The sequence below is a fragment of the Sminthopsis crassicaudata genome, chromosome 4, assembly GCF_048593235.1.
Source record: "Sminthopsis crassicaudata isolate SCR6 chromosome 4, ASM4859323v1, whole genome shotgun sequence".
NCBI classification, from domain to species: Eukaryota; Metazoa; Chordata; class Mammalia; order Dasyuromorphia; family Dasyuridae; genus Sminthopsis; species Sminthopsis crassicaudata.
Window position 1 is genome coordinate 69491513 of NC_133620.1, and position 22659 is coordinate 69514171.

Genomic DNA, 22659 nt, shown 5'->3' on the forward strand with positions numbered 1-22659 from the left:
ATGAGAAGTCTTGGCTACAGATTGAACAGGGGAATTAAGTGTGGAGGTGGAATGATGCTGAAGTTGAAAGCCTGAGTAACTAGAATTTGGTGATGTCCTCAAGAGTAACAGGAAAGTTGAGGAGAGTGGATATTCAGGGGGAGAGGAGGAGAAATAATATGTTCATTTTTTTTGGATATTCTGAATTTGAGATAACCAATAGGAAGTTGGTGATACAGAACTGTAACTAGAGAGATGCTAGAGCTTGATAGTCATCTGCATAGAGATGAGAAATCAATCCATGAGAGCTAATGAAATTATCAAGGGAGATAGTATAAAAGAGAAGAGGTTATAAGATTGAGCCTTGAGGATACCCATCATTAGTGAATGTGACCTGAATGAAGATGAAAGGAGTCTATTCAAATAAAAAAACCTAGAGAGGGGCAGCTAGGTGGTGCAGTGGATAGAGCGCCAGCCTTGAAATCAGGAGATTCTGAGTTCAAATGTGGCCCCAGCCTTCCTAGCTGTGTGACCCTGAGCAAGTCACTTAACCCCAATTGCCTCAGTCAAAACAACAACAACAAAACCTAGAGAAGAGAAAATATTTAGGAAAAATATTGATCAACTGTTTCATATATTGCAGATAGGTCAAGAAGGATGAGGATTGAGAGAAAAAAAGACCAGTACTTTTAGCAATTACAAGATTATTAGGAGGAAATGATGAATTCTGGCTCAACATATTGAAGTCAGGAATCCTACTGAAATATCTTTAAGACTTTAAGATGCAGAATAAGTCTATATTCATTCTTTAGTCCTTTAGAGAAACTGGTCAGTTGTTCTTCAGAAAAATCTTGAAAGAGATCTTGTTTTCTGAGGTCACCCTCATTGGGAAAAGGCAAATGGAATTTGCATTTGAAAAGCTCAATGAATATCCTTCAACTTTCCAAGACTATGACATTTATTTTGTTGCTAGGGGGCTACCAGCAGGAAAATATGTTTAGATAGATGCATCTGTTCCTGTTTACATGTTTTTAGTCCTCAGAGTTAGCAGAAGCTGGAGGATACAAATATTTCAACTTATTCTCATGTATAGAAGCCAGTAAGTTAGATTTATATATATATATGAAATGTGTGTGTGTGTGTGTGTGTGTATTTGCAAGTTAAAGTTAAGTAGAAATCAGAACTAAATAATTCAGCTTTGATTATTACATGATATTTAGGCCTGTAGTTCAATTCGGTGACAGAAAAGAATCTTATTGAAATGAGTGGTTGGCTAAAAAAAAAAAACAAAAAAAAACCCTTTGGTTCCCTACTATTCTCTTGGGCCAGTGATCATCCTATGCCTCTTTTGATTAGATTCATAATTAATAACTTAGATAATGCTCAGTGATAAGATAGACCTGCTGTGCATCCTGACATACCCCTTAACCTTGGGAAAGAAGAAAACTTTCCCAATAACCAAAATTTTTTAAAAATTTACTTTTTATCCTAAATGCCTCTTAATTCTTGCATTATTGTCATATTGGCATTGTCAAGATAATAGCAATGTAGAGCTTGATGGTTTGCCTGGTACTTTTTGAGTATTATCTAATTTTTAAGTACTCAACATTGACTCCAGATGTTCCAAGCTCATATTTTGCACCAGACCTCTATGTCCCTAAGTACAATCTCCAGTTAACCTTCAGATGATTCATTTGTAAACTGATTATTACAATAATAGCATCTATCTTGGTTTTTATAAGAATGAAATGATATAACATTACCAGATAAATATTAGTTATTATTAGTTTCATGAAAAAATTAGTCTAATCTTACAAACTTTTAAAATCAGATTTCATTAATCTGCACTACATAATAGTAGTTACAATTGTGGCATCTAATTGGAAAAAAATACATGATAAAACATATTAATTCTGTATATTAATAGGAAATATTAATGTATGTGAATAAATATAATGTAAAATACCACAAATTCACTAACTTTTATTAAATTAATTTAATTACAGTAGCAGCTATAGAGTTTTGAAAAAAGATGTTTATATATGTATTCAGTGTAGAAGGCAGGTTTGTTTTAAAAATTCCAATGCTGATTCCTGTACCTGTTGCAGTAATTTTGTGGTCCTTGAAGGCTTGAAACTAAGAATCACATAATATAAACTTTGTGGTGATCTCCTTAACCTAACAGAATTCAGAATAGGTATTTTTTTTTTCATGTAATATAGTTTAAGTCCTACTGTTTTACACATAGTAATCAAACACTAAATTGTTAAAAAGATATTCAGTTAGGGTTTTTCTCCTCAGTGGAAGAATGGAAGCTCAGTTAAATAATGACACGTCAAAGCAAGTTATGTTTTACAATATGTACATGGTGGTTTAAATAGACACAGCCTTCACAGATTCATTTTAACATGATAAAAAGTGAGTTACACTTTTAAAAGTTCATTATTAAAACTGGGACAATGATACATTGTTGGTGGAACTGTGAATAGATCTAACCATTCTAGAGAGCAATTTGGAACTATGCTGAAAAAGTTATCAAACTCTGCATACCCTTTGATCCAGTGGTGTTTCTACTGGGCTTATATCCCAAAGAGATCTTAAAGGAGGGAAAGGGACCCAAATGTGCAAAAATGTTTGTAGCAGCCCTTTTTGTAGTGGCCAGAAACTGGAAATTGAATGGATGCCCATCAGTTGGAGAATGGCTGAATAAATTGTGGTATATGAATGTTATGGAATATTATTGTGTGTAAGAAACAACCAGCAGGATGATTTCATAAAGGCCTGGAGAGACTTACATGAACTGATGCTGAGTGAACTGAGCAGAACCAGGAGTCATTGTACACGGCAACAACAAGGCATAAGATAATTAATTCTGATAGACGCCGCTCTCTTCAACAAGAGGATTCAGACCAGTTCCACTTATGCAGTGGACCAGATAGAGAACCTTGGGAACAGAGTGTGGAACACAACATAGCATTCTCCCTCTCTCTGTTGTTATTTGCTTGAATTTTGTTATCTTTCTCAAATTTTTTCCCCTTCTTTCTTGGTCTGATTTTTCTTGTGCAGTAAGATAACTGTATAAATATTATACATATATTAGAGCTAACACGTATTTCAACATATTTAACATGTATTGAACTATCTGCCAGCTAGGGGATGGAGTGGGGGGAAGGTGGAGAAAACATGGAACAAGAGGTTTTGCAAGGGTCATTGTTGGAAAACTTACCCATCCATATGCCTTGCAAATAAATAAATTAATTAATTTTTAAAAAAGAAAAAGAAATCAAAGCTATCAATAGTTACATGAAATATTCTCTGAATCACTGTTGGTTAGAAAAATGCGTATTAAAACAACTCTGAGGTACTGCCTCACACCTTTCAAATTGGCTAATATGACAGAAAAGGAAAATGACAAATGCTAGAGGAGATGTGGAAAACAGAGACACTAGTACATTGTTGGTGCATCTGTGAAATAGTCTAACCATTCTAGAGAACACTTCAGAACCATACCAACAGGGCTATACAACAGAGATCAAAGGAAAAAAGATCTTTATCTACCAAAATATTTATGGCAGCTTTTTTTGTGTGTGTGTGATGGCAAAGAATTGGGAATTAAAATGCCTTTCATTTGGTGAATGACTAAGTTGTGGCACATGAATGTAATGAAATACTCAAATATAAGGAATGACAAAGGGAGTGGTTTCAGAAAAACCTGGGGGACATATTGCAAAGTGAACTGAACAGAACCAAGAAAAGATTGAACACAGTAATGGTAATACTGTATAAAGAATCAACTGTAAAAGACTTAGTTACTCTGATCAGTGCAGTGATCCAAGACAGTTACAAAGGACTTATGATGAAAAGTTTTGTCCATGTCCAGAGAAGAAAGGAAGGAAAAAACATTAGGAAGTTTTAAAAAATAAATTGACAAGTTGAAAGCAGTTTCATTTGAATGAAGAACAGACTGAGAGGGTTTATAATCGAATGAGAAGAGTGAAATAAAGCAGCAAGTGTAAATGTTTTTCAACAAGTTTCAGTGAGAAGAAAAAGAGATACAGAATGGCAACTAACAGGGATAGTTTGATCAAGTGAGGGTTTTTTAGGGATGGGATATACATGGGTATGTTTGTAGGTATCTAGGAAGGAGTTGCTGGGTATGGAGAGATTACATGAAGATTAGACAAAATGGAAATGAGTGTGTGCAATCTGCTGGAAAAGATGGAATGGGATTAAGCATGCATGTTGAGGGATTTACCTTAGCAAGGAGAAAGACCATCCTTTGCCAGTTCTTAATTTTAACACCTTCCCTTTGATAATACTCCCAATTTATACTGTATATAGCTTATTTGCACACAGCTGAGAGCAGACAGTTTTTGGCCTTTATGTCCCGATCAGTGCTTGACTATACTAGGTACTTTTAAAAACCAGGTTGCTGACTGACAGGGACTTTTTTTTTTTAGTGGTTTCTTCTAGTTTATTCTGCTATTTTATCATCCAAAACGGAATTAGTGGATGCAGAATTCTTAAATCATTTGTGTTTGTCTTGACAGATTTGTCCCCCTTGATTGTGCTGATTCTAAAGTAGCAGGTCTGTAGTAAATGAAACTTACAATAGAATAGCAATGACTTGATTTTTTTGTCCTCCTGAGCTTCAACTTAAGTGGGCTACTGCTGGAACTCTGTCTTCCCAGAAATCAGCCGGAGTCAGGATCATTAAACGTCTAAACACACACACACACACACACACACACACACACACACACACACACGTCACTCCCCCCTCTTTGTCCCACCAATCAAGTCAGCACAGAACAGCTGGGGAGGGTCAACCTTCAAACAAGTTAATAGGGAACTGTCCAATTGGCAATTAATCTCATGTGCTTCATTATCCAAGTGCATTGCTCAGTTCTAGCTCTTTACAGGCTACTAGATTTTGCCAGTAGAAATTAAGATGTAATTGCTTGCCTAGAGCAATATGCTATTTACTGTGCATTATCCAAATGCCAATGAAGGCAGATGAAGAAAGGATGATACTACACAAGTTTTGAGAAGATCAGAAAGATCAAATGAAGGTAAAAAGGAAGGATGCAGATTAAATCAGGCCAAAACATAAAGAATATCATAGAATAAGACATCATTTCAACATAATTTTAGGGTACTAAAAATGAACTCTTGAGATATTCAGAGTTTATTTTGTTTTGAAGCCTATAAGGGTATTGTTTGTTTAATGTGTAGTAAGATGGGCTTAAGAGAAAGAAAGTGAGTGGCTTTTGAAGAATCCTGCAGAACACATTTGAAGGGCAGAATGAATTCCAAGTATTCTTTTAACCAGCTATGTAATAAAAATTACTTAACTTTTGTGAACCTCATGTTCCTTAACTTAAATGGTTAAATGAAATGAACTTATTATAGTTATTTCCAGTTTTAAGAATCTCTAAATTTCTAAAAATTGGCCCATTCCATTAAACTTACTTATTTTTCAGAAATTACTCATCTAATTGCAGTTTTTAAAAATCTTTTCCCCTACTACTTTCCCTCCTATTACAGTTTACATTTAATTGTCCATCAGTAGGTAAACTGAAAAAAATAACTTCAAGCAGTAGTAATGTTTGACATTTTGCTTCAGAAAATTCAACTGGGAAACCTCATTTGTCAATTCTTACTACATTTTTCTCTTTAATGCTCTTTTCCCTACTAGAAAACAAAATGCTAGTATGTATCACAGCATGGCGTTGTGGGAACATTTTAAAAATATATTTTCTATTGTGAGTATTTGCTTTGGGAAAGTCCTTAGCTAGATGAATGATATGCTAAAGTATAATATGTGTTTTGTTTGTAATTTTGTCTTTGTAAACCTCAACAATAGTAAAACTGCAAGATTTTGAAATGAAGTTGAGCTGCTCAATGTTATTCATTTATTCCCCAGGTCTCTCAGCTAACAAAAATGACAATTTGCCTAAACATTTCTGACTGAGCCAAGTTAATAGATTTCCTTAGATTTATAAAATTGAGACAACCATAAATAACTGTAGTCTGAAAATGACTCAGAAGAATTAATCTTTTGACAAGAACAGAAAGTGTTTACATAATAAAAACAAGTTAGAATGTTGAAATTAAAAATATATATATTGTAAAAGTTACAAATGTTAATATTTCCCTATATAAAGAACAGAAAAATAGAACTGTATATGAAAGCATGAAATTTCTTTATAGACAGCTTTTTTTTTTAATAATTCAATTTTGTTCTAGTAAATGTGTTTATTTTTAATACACACTGCTTTATAAATCATGTTGGAAGAGAAAAATCAGAGCAAAAGGAAAAAAAAACTATGGGAGAGAGAAAAAAACAACAAAAAAAGAAATGAGCATAAAGTGTTCATTTACATTCAGTCTCCTTAGTTCTTTTTCTGAATGCAGATGGCATTTTCTGTCCAAGGCCTATTGAGATTGCTTTGGGTCATTGAACTATTGAGAAGAATCAAGTCTTTCATAGTTGATCATCTCACATTTTTGCTGTCATTGTATACAATGTATTCCTAATTCTGCTTATTTCATTCACTCAGTATCAATTCATGTAAATCTTTCAAAACCTTTCTAAAATCAGCTTGTTGATGATTTTTTATAGAACAATAATATTCCATTATCTTCATATACCACAACTTGTTCAGCCATTCCCCAATTGATGGGCATCTGCTCATTTTCAGACTCTTTGCCACTGCAAAAAGAGCTGCTACAAATATTTTTGCACTTGTGGGTCCTTTTCCCTCCTTTAAGATTTCCTAATGATATAGACCCAGTAATGGCATTGCTGGGTCAAAGGGTATGCAGTTTTATAACCCTTTGATCATAGTTCCAGATTGTTCTCCATAATGGCGGGATCATTTCACAACCCCATCAACAATATATTAGTGTCCCAGTTTTCCCACATCCCCTCCCAACATTTATCATTACCTTATCTTGTCATCTTAGCCAGTCTGAGAGGTGTGAGGTGGTACCTCAGAGTTTGTTTTAATTTGTATTTTTCTCTAATCATTAGTGATTTAGAGCATTTTCATATAGTTTAGATGGCTTTAATTTTGTAATCTAAAAATTGTTCATATCCTTTGACCATTTATTAATTGGGGAATGACTTGTATTCTTATAAATTTGTCATAGTTCTTAATATATTTTATAAATGAGACCTTTATTAGAAACATTGGCTATAAAGATTTTTTTCCCCAGCTTTGTACTTTCCTTTTAATCTTGTTTCTTTTGGTTTTGTTTGTACAAAGCCTTTTTAATTTCATGTAAGTTGTCCATTTTGCCTTTCATAATGTTCTCTAGTTCTTCTTTGGTCATAAATTCCTTCCTTCTCCAAAGATCCAAAATAGGTAAATTATTCTTTGTTCTCCTAATGTGTTTATGGCATCATCCTTTATACTCAAATCATTAATCCATTTTGACCTTATTTTGGTATGGAATGTGAGATGTGGGTCTATGCCAAGATTGTGACATATTATTTTCCAGTTTTCCCGGATATTTTTGTCAAATAGTGAATTCTTATACCAGAAGCTGAAGTTTGGAAGCTTGTCAAATATTGATTACTTTAGGCCTTGATTATTGTGTCATGTGTATCACTGATACACCACTCTGTTTCTTAGCCATTAAATGGTTTTTATGATTGTTGCTTTATAATATAGTTTTAGGTTTAGTGCTGCTAAGCCACCATCTTTAGTATTTTTTTTCATTAATTCCCTTGATATTCTTGACCTTTTATTCTTCCAGATGAATTTTGTTATTATTTTTATTAGTTCTATAAAATAATTTTTTGTCAGTTTGATTGGTGTTGCATTGAACAGGCAGATCAATTTAAGCAGAATTGTCATTTTTATTATCTTACTATAATATTGATATTTTTCCAAATGTTTAGATCTAACTTTATGTGAAAAGTGTTTTGTAATTGTATTCATATTGGATTTGTCTTGGCACATAGACCACCAAGTATTTTATTTTGTCTACAGTAATTTTAAATGGAATTTCTCTTTCTATCTCTTGCTGATGGTCTTTGTCAGTAATATATAGAAATGCTAATGATTTCTGTGGGTTTATTGTATATCCTGAAACTTAGCTAAAGCAATTAATTGGTTCCAGTAGGTTTTTGGATGATTTTCTAGGATTCTTTAAGTATATCATAATATTCTTTGCAGAGAGTGAGTCTTCTTTTTCTTTTTTAATTTCTTTTTCTTTTCTTATTGCCAACGCCAGCATTTCTAGTTGGTGTTCATAGTGGTGATAATGAGCACCTTATTTCACCACTGATATTATTGGGAATGTGTCCAGTTTCTCTCCATTACGAATAATACTTACTGTTAGTTTCAGATAGATTCTCTTTTTTATTTTAAGGAAAGCTCTCTTTGTCCCTATGCTTGCTAGTATTTTTAATAGGAATGGTTGTTGTTTTTCATCAGAAGCTTTTTCTGCATCTATTGAGTTTATCATATGATTTCTTTTGGTTTTGTTATTGATAAGGTCGATTATGGTAATAGTTTTTCTGATATTGAACCAGCCCTGCATCCCTATTATAAATTCCACTTGATCACAGTATATTATCCTGCTGATACATTGCTGTAATTTCTTTGCTGATAATTTATTCTAAAATTTTGCATTGATATTCACTAGGAAAGATTGGTCTGTAATTTTCTTATTCTGTTTTTGCTCTGCCCGATTTACGTATTAGTACCACATTTGTATTATGAAAGGAATTTGGCAGTATCCCTTCTTAAACTATTTTTCCAAATAGTTTATGTAGTATTGAAATTAATTGTCTTTAAATGCTTGGTAGAATTAATAATTCAATTTTAGTTTAGTAATAATTTCATCACTTTCTTGCTCCTTGGTGTCATCTTCTGAAATTTCTTCTTTTTTGGTTTATTTTTTAGTAGTTCATTGGTGATCTTTTCTTCCTTTTTTCAAGTATTGCTATCATTGCCTCCCTATAGTTTCTCCTGTCTTATAAGAAGCATAGTCAGGAAAACAGTTTTATGTTTCACTGGTGTAATCTGTCTATTCAAAAAATGGGAAATATGTTTCATCTGTGACCTTAGCAGTCATTGCAGGTCAGCTAAGTCTTTGATAATAACTTGACTTCATGTCATTTTAGTCATAAATTGCTTTCCTAATTCTTGTTTAGTCTGTATCTGTTCATACAAGTTCTTCTATGATTCTGAATTTCATCATGTCTTAGTGTAATAAGATTACATTACATTCTCTTACCAAAATTTGTTCCTTAATTAGCATGCCTTTTGTTTCCAGTCTTTTCCTGCAACAAAAAAGTGCTGCTCCAAATATTTTTATATACATGTACCTTAAAAATTGTTCAGATTTGCATTTATATTATTGCTAGTGATTTACTTTCTTTTGAGAAATGCCTCTTCATATATTTAGACTATTCATCTATTTAGGGAATGGTTCTTGCTATATATTTGACCTGTTCTGTAACCCTTAAATATTGAACTTTTATCAGAGAAATTTGTTACCCCCCAAAAAAAAAATCCCTCTTTAAGTAATTCTCATCTAGAGCCAAGGCAGTGATTTTGTTTGTTCATAAAATAGCTAATTTTGTGTTACTAAAATTGTTTATTTTATTTCCTATGATTTTCCCTATTCCTTGCTTAGATAAGAACTCTTTTCTTCTCTGTCCATGGTTATGAAGTCATCTCCTTCCTGGCACCTCTTGTTTATTATGTGATCTTTATATGTAGCTCACGTATCTTTTTAGAACTTATTGTTCCATGTGGTACGAAATGTTAATCTTCTAAGACTTCTTTCCAGTTTTCCCAGCAGTTTTTGTCTCATAGTTTGTTTCTTTCTTATCTCAGTCTTTGGAGCCCTACGGTTTATTGACTGCTATGGTCTTATGCTAGATTGCTTCTGGTCTATCACACCTCTTCCATTGCATCTTTAAGAATACTACTTGCATCGCAACACTTTGTCTCCTATTTTTAATCACATTTATTTTTGGTGACATTTGAATATATCCATTATATTTGAATCTTGGAACATGTTAAATGAAAAACATTATGACTAAGCTGTAATAGATTCTGAGTCATTTTAAATTTTTTATTAGATACCCAGTTTAAATTTAGTATAAATAGTATATTTGGACCTGTTTTCATGTTAGAAAAACAATACAAAATTACTGAGAACATTTTTAAATGATAGTTCTTTTTTTTATTAACTTTATAATTATAATTTTTTGACAGTACATATGCATGGGTAATTTTTTTTTTACAACATTATCCCTTGTATTCACTTTTCCAAATTTTCCCCTCCCTCCCCTAGATGACAGACAATCCCATACATAATAAATGTGTTACAGTATATCCTAGATACAATATATGTGTGTAAAATCGATTTTTTTTATTAATTTTATAATTATAACATTTTTTTTGATAGTACATTATGCATAGGTAATTTTTTTTTTTTTTTACAACATTATCCCTTGTACTCCCTTCTGTTCCGAGTTTTTCCCCTCCTTCCCTCCATCCCCTCCCCTAGATGGCAGGCATTCCCATACATATTAAATATCTTATAGTATATCCTAGGTACAATATATATGTGTTGTTGCAAAGGAAGAATTGTATTTGGAAGGTAAAAATAATCTGGGAAGGAAAAAAAAAAAAACAATTTCTTGTTGCACGGTAAAAATTGGATTCTGAAGTTATAAGTAACCTGGTTGAAAGACAATAGTGCAAACATTTTACACTCATTTCCCAGTGTTTCTTCTCTGGGTGTAGCTGTTTCTGTCCATCATTGATCAACTGGAACTGAATTAGATCTTCTCTATGTTGAAGATATCCTAAGGGATAGTTCTAAAACTTGCATTCTATAGTATGAAACATTTGAGAACAGTATACCTCTGAAGGATTCAGTAGTACTTATTTAACATTTTATTTCTCCAATTGAGTACAATAACATAAAACACCAATAAATTATGTTTCAGTATGTCAGTGATTTTTATGATTTCATTAACATGAGCACTACCTCCACTAATGCATAGTGTATAAAGTGTAGCATAATAAAAAGATTTTGTGTGTATCACAAAATAGACTCAAAGAAAAGTTGATATAAGATGCTATCATTAACTTAAAAGATGAAGTCATGTATATAGAAAATTCTCTATCATTCTATTTCCATTTCCACTTTCCCTGCAATTTAATCTAAATTTAGAATGTGGTCTACTTGCCTACACTATAAAAAAGATACTAAGTACATGAAAGGTCTGCTGTTCTGTACATAATAGAAACAATCTAAAAGTTCCTTAAACCAGTGTTATCAGCGATTTTGTCAAAAGAATTTTAGACTTTATCTTAAGTTGCCATCTTCTAGTAGAATGAAAATAACATTTTTCTACCCTACAGAGTAGTGTTTGGATTTCATTTTTGTGTTGATACATAGCAAAGAGCTTACAAAAACTTCCCTCCTCTGTCTGTCTGTCTGTCTGTCTGTCTCTCTCTCTCTTCTCTCTCTCTCTGTCTCTTTCTCTCTCTGTATTTTTGTATTTATGTATTTGTATATTTATATTTATATATGTATATGTATACATATGTATGTATGTATAAAACCCCTACTCATTTGAATGATTCTTGTTATCTGGCCTTCATTAAGCAATTGCTCTGTTAAATGAAAAGCTTCTTTCATTGACCTTTTATGAGAACTTGGTAAAGAATTATGGTATTGATTATTGGGAATTAATGAATAATTGTTATTAAAATCTGCTTATTTTTCTTCTATTCCTCTCTTCCTATTCTTTTTTTCCCTCAGCTCGAGATCACTCAGATTCCTCTGTGTTCTTTTATCTTTGGATTGTCTTCTATGTCATCAGCTCCTGCTATACTCTCTTCTGGGATCTGAAGATGGATTGGGGTCTCTTTGATAGGAATGCTGGGGAAAATACCTTCCTTCGGGAAGAGATTGTCTACCCCCAAAAGGTATGTACTTATAATGCTCTTGTTTGTAAAAACTTTTATCAGGACATGAGAAGGTATCAGAAATCATGTATTTAAATTTGGAAGAGATTATCTAGGCTAGAGATAGAGAGTCTTAAACCTGGGGTCTGTGGATCAGTTTTTGAGATCCATAAACTTAGATGGTTAAACTTACATTCTTATTTCAATATCATTGATTTCCTTTACAATCTTTAGTGTTTTTCACATTTAAAATTATGATCCTGATTAGGGTCTGTAGGTTTCTAGACTATAAAAGGGGGAATGGAGGGGACTAGAACAGTGATTAATTATGGGAATTGAATGAGCCACTGATTCCATCACATGACTCAATTCTGGAACTAGCTTAGTTCTCTTTCTGTTCACTTATGGATCTAGTCTAAATTCTGTCTTGTACAAGAGAAAATTTTGTTCTGTTGTAGGTATTGGGAAAATTGCATTATTTGAATGTAGTCTTGCATGGTTAAGAAATTGGATTCTTCTCTTTGATGCTTAGAGACCCTTAACCAAGGACCTTGGTCATATTGACCAACAGCCTAGTCGGATCCAAAGACAGATTCAGGGAATTTTGTTATTCATCTCAAGCATATGTCATATAAAAACTAACCCCATATTGATCACTTATTTTTTGATGTTTCTTTGATTGTATACAGACACTTAGAGAATTAAGGGAATTGCACCTGTGTCCTACTCCCCTTACTCACTTTGGAAAGCCCCTAATTAATTAATTAATCTTAATTGATTGTTTTTTAAATGTATATAAATCTGTTTCCCCCTGTATTCAGGGTCCATGCCTAAGCTGAGGTGGTCTCATCCTAGTTTGTTAAGCAGTTGACATTCATTGCTTAATAAGTTGATAGTCTTGAAAGAGCAAACCTTTATTTCCTCAGTAAATTCATCTTTCATTTGTTAAAATAGCAAAAAGTTGATCTAGGTCAATCTTTGTTTCTAGATTAGGAAATTTGTCCAAGGTCACAAAGATAACAAGTGGCAAAACCAGGGTTGGAACCCAAGTTGGTTTTTGTTTGTTTGTTTGTTTGTTTGCTGAGGCAGTTGGGGTTAAGTGACTTGCCCAGGGTCACACAGCTAGGGAATGTTAAGAGGCCAGATTTGAATTCAGGTCCTCCTGACTTCAGGGTGGGTGCTCTATCTGCTGCGCCATCCAGCTGCCTTGAACCCATGATTTTTTTTACTCCAATTCTACCTCTTTTTCCATTATGTTATTTTACTTTTCATACTAAAGCTTTCTTATTCTAGAGATCAAATCCTAATGCAGCAGACATGATGAAAAAGCAAGTTGGTTTAACCAAGAAAACTTAAAAGTTTCCACAAAGCTTTTATAACCAAATCCCATTACATCTATCAAACAATTGTAATATTCATTTAGAATTCATTATAACAGGATGTAATTTATATATTTGTCATAATCATAGACTTAGAGCTATAAGAGATCTCAGAGACCATCTAGTCAAGTCCTTTCAATTTACATATGAGAAACCTGGGGTCCAAAGTGTCTACGTGACTTGTCCAAGGTGAAACAAGTTTAATAAATGGAAAAGCTGAGTTATAAATTTAAGTCTTCTTTCACCACATCCAATACTCTTTGGAAGAACCCATAAAATTTTTATATAACTTCTTTGAGAAAACATTTAGAAATCACTGATTGAGTAAAAAAGGAATTGTTTTTGATTTTGGTTTTTAAATGGGTCTCTTTCCTGTGCTATGTCAGAATGCCATTAAAACGTCTACATTGTACTGTGAAGAATCTGCGAGCTGTGATGTTAATTGAAAGAGGGGGGCTATTTCAAATATAGATGAAGGATTAAAGATGGAAGAATCAACAGTGACTCTAGAAAGGCTGAGGAAGGTAAATTCACAGTAGTAAATGAGATAATATTTATAAAAAAGCATTTATCACAGTGCCTGGTACATAGTAAATGCTATATAATTATTAGCTATTAGTTATTAATAGCAATGAGAAAAACAATAAGCAAGCTACAATAATAGGAATGAATCACCTTTTTAAAGGTATCTAAAGTTTACTGAGTGCTTTCCTCAAAACAAACTTATGTAGTACATATTATTTGATGATTGAAACATATTGATAAAGACTTTCTTAACTTATTTTACTAATACTCATTGTCTAGATAAGAGGTTCTTAACCTTTTGTGTGTGTCATGTACTCCCTTTTTAATTTCATGAGTTTATGAACACCTTCTCAAAAGACTGTTTTTATATTATATTATTGATGAAATAATTAAGCAATTATTCAGTAATTGAAGACATATTAAACTTAAGTTAGAGGTTAATATAAATAAAGATTTCATTTTTTCCCAATATTCCTTCACAGACTCCTTTGAAATTTATCCACAGACCTCTTGCCAGATTAAGAATTATGGTCTAGATGAGGAATACATTTTTGGTTCATTTTTTATTTTTTTAGTTGCTTATAAGAATATTTTATTTGAATAAATGAATATTTCTTTATGGAAATTTCAGATATTTGCAAGTGCTGCTGTCAATTCATGGTAGTGATAATGCAAATTTGTTCCTTAAAAGTCTGCTGGAAATGATTTTGAAGGAAAGGGAGAACACAGTTCTTACTTTATTTAACTATATAATTCAAAAGTCATTAATAAAATCATTCATTAATAACTACCTATTATATATCAAACATTGTGCTAGATGCAGAGGATACAACATAGACAAAAATAAGTATAATAGAACATGTTCTGGATCAGGAAAAAATATTGACAACTAAGGGAATTAAGACCTTGTGAGGAAAGCATCATCTGAGACAAATCTTGAAAAAAGACAAAAATTCTCAGAGGTAGAGATAAGGAGTAAAATCTATTCTAGACATAATGAATTCATGGAGGGTATGAAATGAATTTTCAAGTTTGAGGAACAATTAGATCAGAAGAATATTGTAGATATAACCCATCTAAATTTAAACAAATTCTTTGTAAATTATAATTACATATATTATAAATTATAATTTTTCTTTATGTTCTTTCAGAAAAGGTGGTGTAGTATGGGCTAGACGATATAGAATTAGATGGTTTCAGACCTATTTGAAGTGCGAGACCCAAAACGAAATCTTTAATGATTTTATATCAGCCTGTGAAAAAAGCCTAGAATGTTCCAAGGTTCTGTAATGGATTTCTTAAAATGTTTCTTAGTTATTTTAATTAAGGCATGTATAGCATGCTCATTAAATAGATGGATAGAGTCAAGAGTTTTCCAAAAAGGATCTTAACAGGGAAGAACATGAAGATGAAACTCATTAGGGGGTAAAGATCTTACATTTGGGTTCAGATAACCAACTTCAAAAGTATAAGTTGGAAGGTGAATGATTAGATAGCAATTTTTCCACAAAAAAAAAAAATCTAAGAATTTTAGTGGACTACAAATTTATTATGAACCAGCAGTGTTCTATGGCAACAAAGAATGATAAAACAAAGTTGGGCTAAATTGAGAGCATAGCTAAGAAAGTGATGGTCTTCCCATAATTTGCCTTGTTGAGACCACCTCTGGAGGATTGTGTTCATTTGTGCTCACCACAGTGCTTAGGACATTGATGAACTGTAGAATATTCAAAGCAAAGCAGCCAGAGTTATTAAATGCTCTATGAGAATCATTGAAAGAACTGGAGCATTTCCTTTTTTTTTTTTTTTTTTTTTTTAAATAAAACATATGCATGGATAAATTTTCAACATTGACCCTTGCAAAAACTTCTGTTCCAACTTTTCCACTCCCTCCCCTAGATGGCAGATAGTCCCATACATGTTAAATATGTTAAAGTATAAGTTAAATACTATATATATATATATATATATGTATGTATATATATATATATATATATATATGTATGTATGTATATATATATATGTATGTATATATATATACATACATACATATATATATATATATATATATATATATATATATATATATATATATGCACATATTTCTACAGTTATCTTGTTGCACAAGAAAAATTGGATTTAGAAAGAAGGTAAAAATAACCTGAGAAGGAAAACAAAAATGCAAGCAAACAATAACAGAAAGAGTGGAAATGCTATGTTGTGGTCCACACCCATTTCCAGTGTTCTTTGCTGGGTTATCTGGTTCTGTTCATCACTGATCAGTTGGAACTGATTTGGATCCTCTCATTGTTAAAGATATCCATTTCCATCAGAATTGATCATCATATAGTATTGTTGTTGAAGTATATAATGATCTCCTGGTCCTGCTCATTTCACTCTGCATCAGTTGATGTAAGTCTCTCCAAGCCTCTCTGTATTCATCCTGCTGGTCATTTCTTACAGAACAATAATATTCCATAACATTCATATATTATAATTTACTCTTCCATTCTCTAGCTGATGGGCATCCATTCAGTTTCCAGTTTCTGGCCACTACAAAAAGGGCCGCCATGAACATTTTTGCACATAAGGGTCCCTTTCCCTTCTTTAAGATCTCTTTGGGATATAAGCCCAGTAGTAACACTGCTAGATCAAAGGGTATGCCCAGTTTGATAACTTTTTGAACATAGTTCCAAATTGTGGAGCATTTCCTCTTGAGATAAAGACAAGTTTTAGAGGAGACCTGACAGCTGTGTTCAAGTGAAAGATTACTATGTGGAAGAAGACTTAGATTTGTTGCCAGGACTGGTAGTAGATGAAAGTAATGGAGGTCAAATTTAGTTTGATGTCATGACAATTGTCCTAATAATTATAGCTATGCAAAAATAGAAATGAACTATCTCAGAAGTTGGGGGAGTACCCTCAAATGAAGTTCTTAGAAGAAAGGCTGGTTGACTATTTGTTATGTATGTTATAGGAGGCATTCTCTTTATGTGTGAATTGAATGATCTGTGCTTTTGACTCAATTCCCACATTTATTCTGCAAATAATGCCAAGAGAGATACAATTTGATAAGAGATCATCTTTTCACGAGAAAGGACAGAAATTGGTATTCAAAAAAAGTGTTAAGATAGGAAGAAAGCATGTAAATACCCTTGATAAGTCTAGTCACCTAGCACAGATGAGCTGCATCCTTGGCTGCTGAAAGGACAAGGTGAACTTATAGGAGAAGCGGACGGAGAGATAAATGTAGTGATGGTAAAGTAGCAGGAGTCAAAACAGTCCAGCTTCTCCACATTTCTTCAGTAAAGATAGAACAAAAGCCGTATGACTATTTGGGAAGGGGTTGTCTCTAAATTGTGTTCATCTAACATTGCTTTTGAGTCACCACAGCACTTTCTTTGATGAGGAGGTGCTATGTTGGATAAGCCTGTGCTCATGCCTCCCATATCTCACAATCAATACAAAATAGTTGAGAGTATCCTTGAATCACTTTTGACCACCATGAGGGCGTTATTTTCTGTAAAGTAGTAAGTAGTCTTTTATATACATGCATGTTTCACATTTGAACAGTATGACCCAGTCCATGGGAGTTGTTCTCTCTGCAGCAGAATTTGAATGCTTAGTAGTTCAGCTCCAGAAAAGACCTCAAGGTCCAGTACCTTCTCTTATTTTTAAAATTGTCCTAAGATAATTCATTTGGACTCGGTTCAATTTTCTGGCATGCAGACCAGATTTGACAGGCATACTACAGTGAGAGCAGTGTAAAGACTCTGTAGACTTTCAATTGGGTAAGTTTGCTCTTACTCCTCTTCTCTCCCACAAATTCTTTTTTTTCCTTTTTTTTTTTTTTTTTAAATTAAAGCCTTTATTCACAAAGCATATGCATATTCACACAGCTATCCAATTGCACAAGAAAAATCAGATCAAGAAGGGAAAAAAAAGAAAAACTGAGAAAAAAGTGACAAAATGCAAGCAAATAACAGAGAAAGTGAGAACACTATGTTGTGTTCCACCTTCTGTTCCCATGGTTCTCTCTCTGGGTGTAGATGGTTCTTTTCATCACTGCACAAGTGGAACTGGTCTGAATCATCTCAATGTTGAAGAGAGCCATATCCGTCAGAGTTGATCATCATATAGTCTTGTTGTTGCCGTGTATAATGATCTCCTGATTCTACTCATTTCACTCAGCATCAGTTCATGTAAGTCGCTCCAGGCCTTTCTGAAATCATCCTGCTGATCATTTCTTACAGAACAATAATGTTCCATAACATTCATGTACCACAACTTGTTCAAGCCATTCCCTAATTGATGGGCATTCACTCAGTTTCCAGTTTCTTGCCACTACAAAGAGGGTTGCCCCAAACATTTTTGCACATGTCTCCCACAAATTCTTTTGGAGCCTCTCAAATACTGGCAATGTATGCATCCACCTCTTCATCATGTGTACCTTCCTGGAAAGAATATGGCCAAATTAAGTGAACTTATCCAGAGCATTCAGAATTTCTCCATTTGCTGTAACTGATCTGGTGCAAGTTGGTGGAGATCCTTTGCTTTCTTGGGATTAATTGTGAGGCCAAAATTAGCACAAGTGGCAGAGAATTGATCCACACTCTGCATCTCAGCCTCAGAGGATACATTGAATGAGCCATCATCTGCAAACAAAAATTCACATACCAACTCTCCTTCCACTTTAAGGTTGGTTTACAGTCTTTTCAAATTAAATAACTTATCATCGTTGTGTAGTTGGTCTTGATGATGTCTTCCTTCTTATTGAAAGTATCTGACAACATTGCTGAAAATATCATGCTAAAAAGTGTGGGAACAAAATACATAGCCCTGCTTCCTTCTCTCCATTGGGGACTGGGAAAATACAAGAATATCATTCATTATCCAGGACCTGTACAAGCATGCCATCACGAAACTGGCATACAATATTGGTGAACTTCTCTAGGCAACCAAATTTTGCTATGATCTTTCATAGGCCTTTCATGGCTGATATCAAAGGCCTTGGTTAGGTCGACAAACATTGGATAGAGATTTCTGTTCTGCTTCTGGCATTGTCAAGCAGCAAATATCATGTCGACCATTCTTTGGCCTTTTCTGAAGCTACATTGGCTCTCAGGTAGATGAACATCTTCCAGATAAAGGATCAGCCTATTAAAGAGGACTCTGGCAAGATTCTAAGAGAAAGACACCTCTTTCTCCTTGTGATTGTCACAGGATAACTTATTTTAAATATTTCCTTTTCCTTTATAGAGATAGACAATAGAGGCATCCTTGATTTTGGGGGCGTCACCTCCTCTTGCCATCTAATCATTAAGATTTTGATCTTGCCTTGTAAATCTCTACTGGAATGAAACCAACACCAAGTACTTTGCCATATGACAGGAGCCTAATGACATTCAATTCCTCTTCTTCATTTGGAAGTTCAGTTAGAAAAGAATTGATTTAAGCCTGAGATATACAGTCAGGGGTTTCAGTATTGATTGATGATGGTCTGTTCAGAGGTAACTATGAAAGTTTTCAACCCATCTCTCAAGGATAATCCACTTTCTTACATCCCTAGATACCAGAGTCTTTCCCTCCTATATCCCCTCTTATATATATTAGTTATTCCCATTCCCCCCACTAGAATGTGAATTTCTTGAGGTTAGGGACTGGTTTGGCTTTCATTTAGATTGTTAGCACTTTATACGGTATCTGGCATATACAAAGTTGTAGTAGCCTTTTACATTCTTTTTTTTTTTCTCTTCAATTTAAAGCTTTTTATGTTAAAAACATATGCATAGATAGTTTTTAACATACACCCCTGCAAAACCCTATGTTCAAATTTCCCCCCTACCTCCTCCCTTAGATGACAAACAATCCAATATATGTTAAACATGTGCAGTTCTTCTGTGCATGTTTTCACAATTATGCTACAGAAGAAAAATCAAATAAAAACATAGGAAAATGAGAAAGAAAACAAAAAGCTAGCAAAAAACAACAAAAAAGTGAAAATCTTATGTTGCAATTCACACTCAGTTCCCATAGTCCTCTCTGGATGCAGGTGGCTCTTTCCATTACAAGTCAATTGGAACTGGCCTGAATCATCTCATTGTTGAAAAGAGCCACATCCATCAAAATTGATCATTGCATAATCTTATTGTTGCTATGTTCTACTTGGTTCTACTTACTTCACTTAGTATATCAGTTCATGTAAGTCTCTTCAGTCCTTTCTGAAATTATCCTGCTGATTGTTCCTTATAGAACAATAATATTCCATTACATTCACATACCATAATTTATTCAACCATTCTCCAATGGATGGGGCATCCACTCAGTTTTCCAGTTTCTTGCCACTACAAAAAGGGCTGCCACAAACATTTTTTTCACATGTGGGTCCTTTTCCCTCTTTTATGATCTCTTTGAGGTACAGACCCATTAGAAACACTGCTGGATCAAAGAGAATGCAGTTTGATAGCTCTTTGGGCATAGTTCCATGTGGCTTTCCAGAATGGTTGGATCAGTTCACAATTCCATTAACAATGCGTTAGCATCTCAGTTTTTCCACATCCCCTCCAACATTCATCATTATCTTTTCCTTTCATCTTACCCAATCTGAGAGGTACTTTCACATTATTCTTGTGAAGAACATAGATGTGGCCTGGACCATTATATAATTCAGATTAAAACTAAAGGGAGGAGTGGTGTTCCCTAGGAGTCAATGAAGGCCCAGTGTTGCTTGGGTTTGTTTTTTTTTTTTTTTTCTTCATACCTTAGGTAAAGGTATAAGTGACATACTTTATTATTAAATTTTCAGATGATAGGAAGTGGAAATATATAACCAATGCTGAACTAATACAGAATCCAAAAGACTTAATCACATCCAAAGAAATTTAATCAGGATAATTGTAAAGAAAAATACCTTATAAGTCAAAACATTAAGCATTGTGTTAGCTAATGTTATTTTTCCTCATTTCTAGGTTGTAGATGTTAACATTTATGTTTATTAGAGTAGCAGTCACTAAAAAAAAATTTAGGATCATTAGAGGGAAAGTACAACACCCCTGACTGGTGTTGTCTGGGTGGTACACATATTATCTCACCGTTTCAGGATTCTGGTTTCTTTGGTGTGAATATTTCCTTCACCAGCACAGATTGCCTTCTACAAATTAGTAGATGGTTGTGGAGATTGCTGAGGTGGAGCCTATTTGGCAATGATTATAAATATCATTATCTCTGTTAAGAGAGGAAACTGGGTTTAGAGTGGTTGTGACTTGTCCACAGTCACAAATAGTAAATAGTAGAATTTATAATCTGAGGTCTGATTGAAAGGCAGAATAAATAACTCCTTTTCCAACTCTTATTTCAGGAGGAGCATTTCTTTGGATTTCTCCACAATGCCTTTACACTAGATATCTTCCTTTTCCTCTTAACACCGCTTTTACCTTTTGTGTGGTCTTTTCCCATTAGATTATATGTTCCTTATGAAACTGTCTTTTTCACATTTGTGTCTTTAAACCTGGCTTATAGTAGATACTGAGTAGTATTTATTGACTGCCTGACTCTATTCTCAATGTTCTTTCTATTCCACTATGCTGCTATGACTAAAACCAATGAAGTGATTTCATCATTATCCCTGAGAATTGCCTGGACGTCTTCTAAACAACTTAATTCATGTTGACTCCCAAACTTACAAAATTAGGCTGCCATGAAAAAAAAATCCTATCTTTATCCAAATTAGAGAGATAATTTGCTGTGATAATTAAATGTCTTTTTTTTTTTGCCAGACAAATGTATTGTATCAGCATTACTGAGGACCGCTGAAGAGACACGAGCTAGTAGGCTTGGAGATAAGTCCCATTTTTGCTACATGCTAGCTTAGAAACCTTAAAGCAAGTTACTTAATGTCTCTGAGCCTTAACTTTGGTTTTCTGTAGAGTGATGCTACTACTTAAGTACCTACTGAAGATGTGAGGCAGTGTGATATGTAGTTAGAGAATGGCCCTGAGTACTGCCCATCTCTAACATACCCTGCTGTGAGCCTGGGCAAGTTTCCTAGATAACTCTTGTTTTCTAAGTGGAGAGAATGTGCCTATCAGAGAATTCCCTCCTTTAATGAAATGACAAATACACATCCTCTCCCTCCTCCCTCTTGAGTATTATTGTGAGAATGGATAAAATAAAATGTTTAGGTACTTTGTTCAAACAAAGCTCATTTTAATTATCTATTATGTTATTAGGCTATGTCATCTTGTCATGCCATGATCAGGAATGGAATAGTTGAAAAGCTAGCAGTGTTTTTCCTGTGATCTCTTATGTGAACCTTCCTAGCAAAACAAAAATTGGAGTCCCAAATTAATGATCCTATATCTTTCTAAGAGAACAGAGAACAGTATCTGCTTAGCTCAAAATGTAATCTTTACGTAATAAAATTTTTTTGACTTTAGATTCTTGTCTAATTTACACCCCACCAAATCATGTGAATACTAATAAAGATTGTATAAAAGCCCTTAGCAAAGTATGGAAGTGAGCCTATGTTTTCCAAGGTTGTGTCAGTGGGATAGAGCTCTGTCAACGTCTACTCAGCTAAAAAGATTTTGTCTGCCAGCATCAGGCCACTACAATTACAGATAATTCCAGAATGAAGTGAGGGGTTTAAAACCAAAACATTGTAGATCTGTCTGGGGACAAAAGGAAAGTCAAGTGTTGGAAAGATCAGTATCACATGGGAACCTGAAATGCATAAACTAAGGTAAGCTGGATGTAATCAGACAAGAAATGGAAAGATTTTAGACACTTAAATGTCATTGAACTTAAATGGGTGAAAATGGGTGTGTGTA

The 22659-nt window shown here is 33.7% G+C and overlaps 1 protein-coding gene across 2 annotated transcripts in view; it reads left to right on the forward strand.

Annotated features, from left to right (window-relative positions):
• Positions 1-22659, forward strand: part of XPR1 (xenotropic and polytropic retrovirus receptor 1) — a 194236-nt gene that overhangs the window by 147232 nt on the left and 24345 nt on the right. For both annotated transcript variants that reach the window (XM_074308511.1, XM_074308512.1), the window contains exon 12: positions 11782-11948. In XM_074308511.1, coding sequence (XP_074164612.1) covers positions 11782-11948 — 167 coding nt within the window. The remainder of the gene's footprint in view (positions 1-11781; positions 11949-22659) is intronic.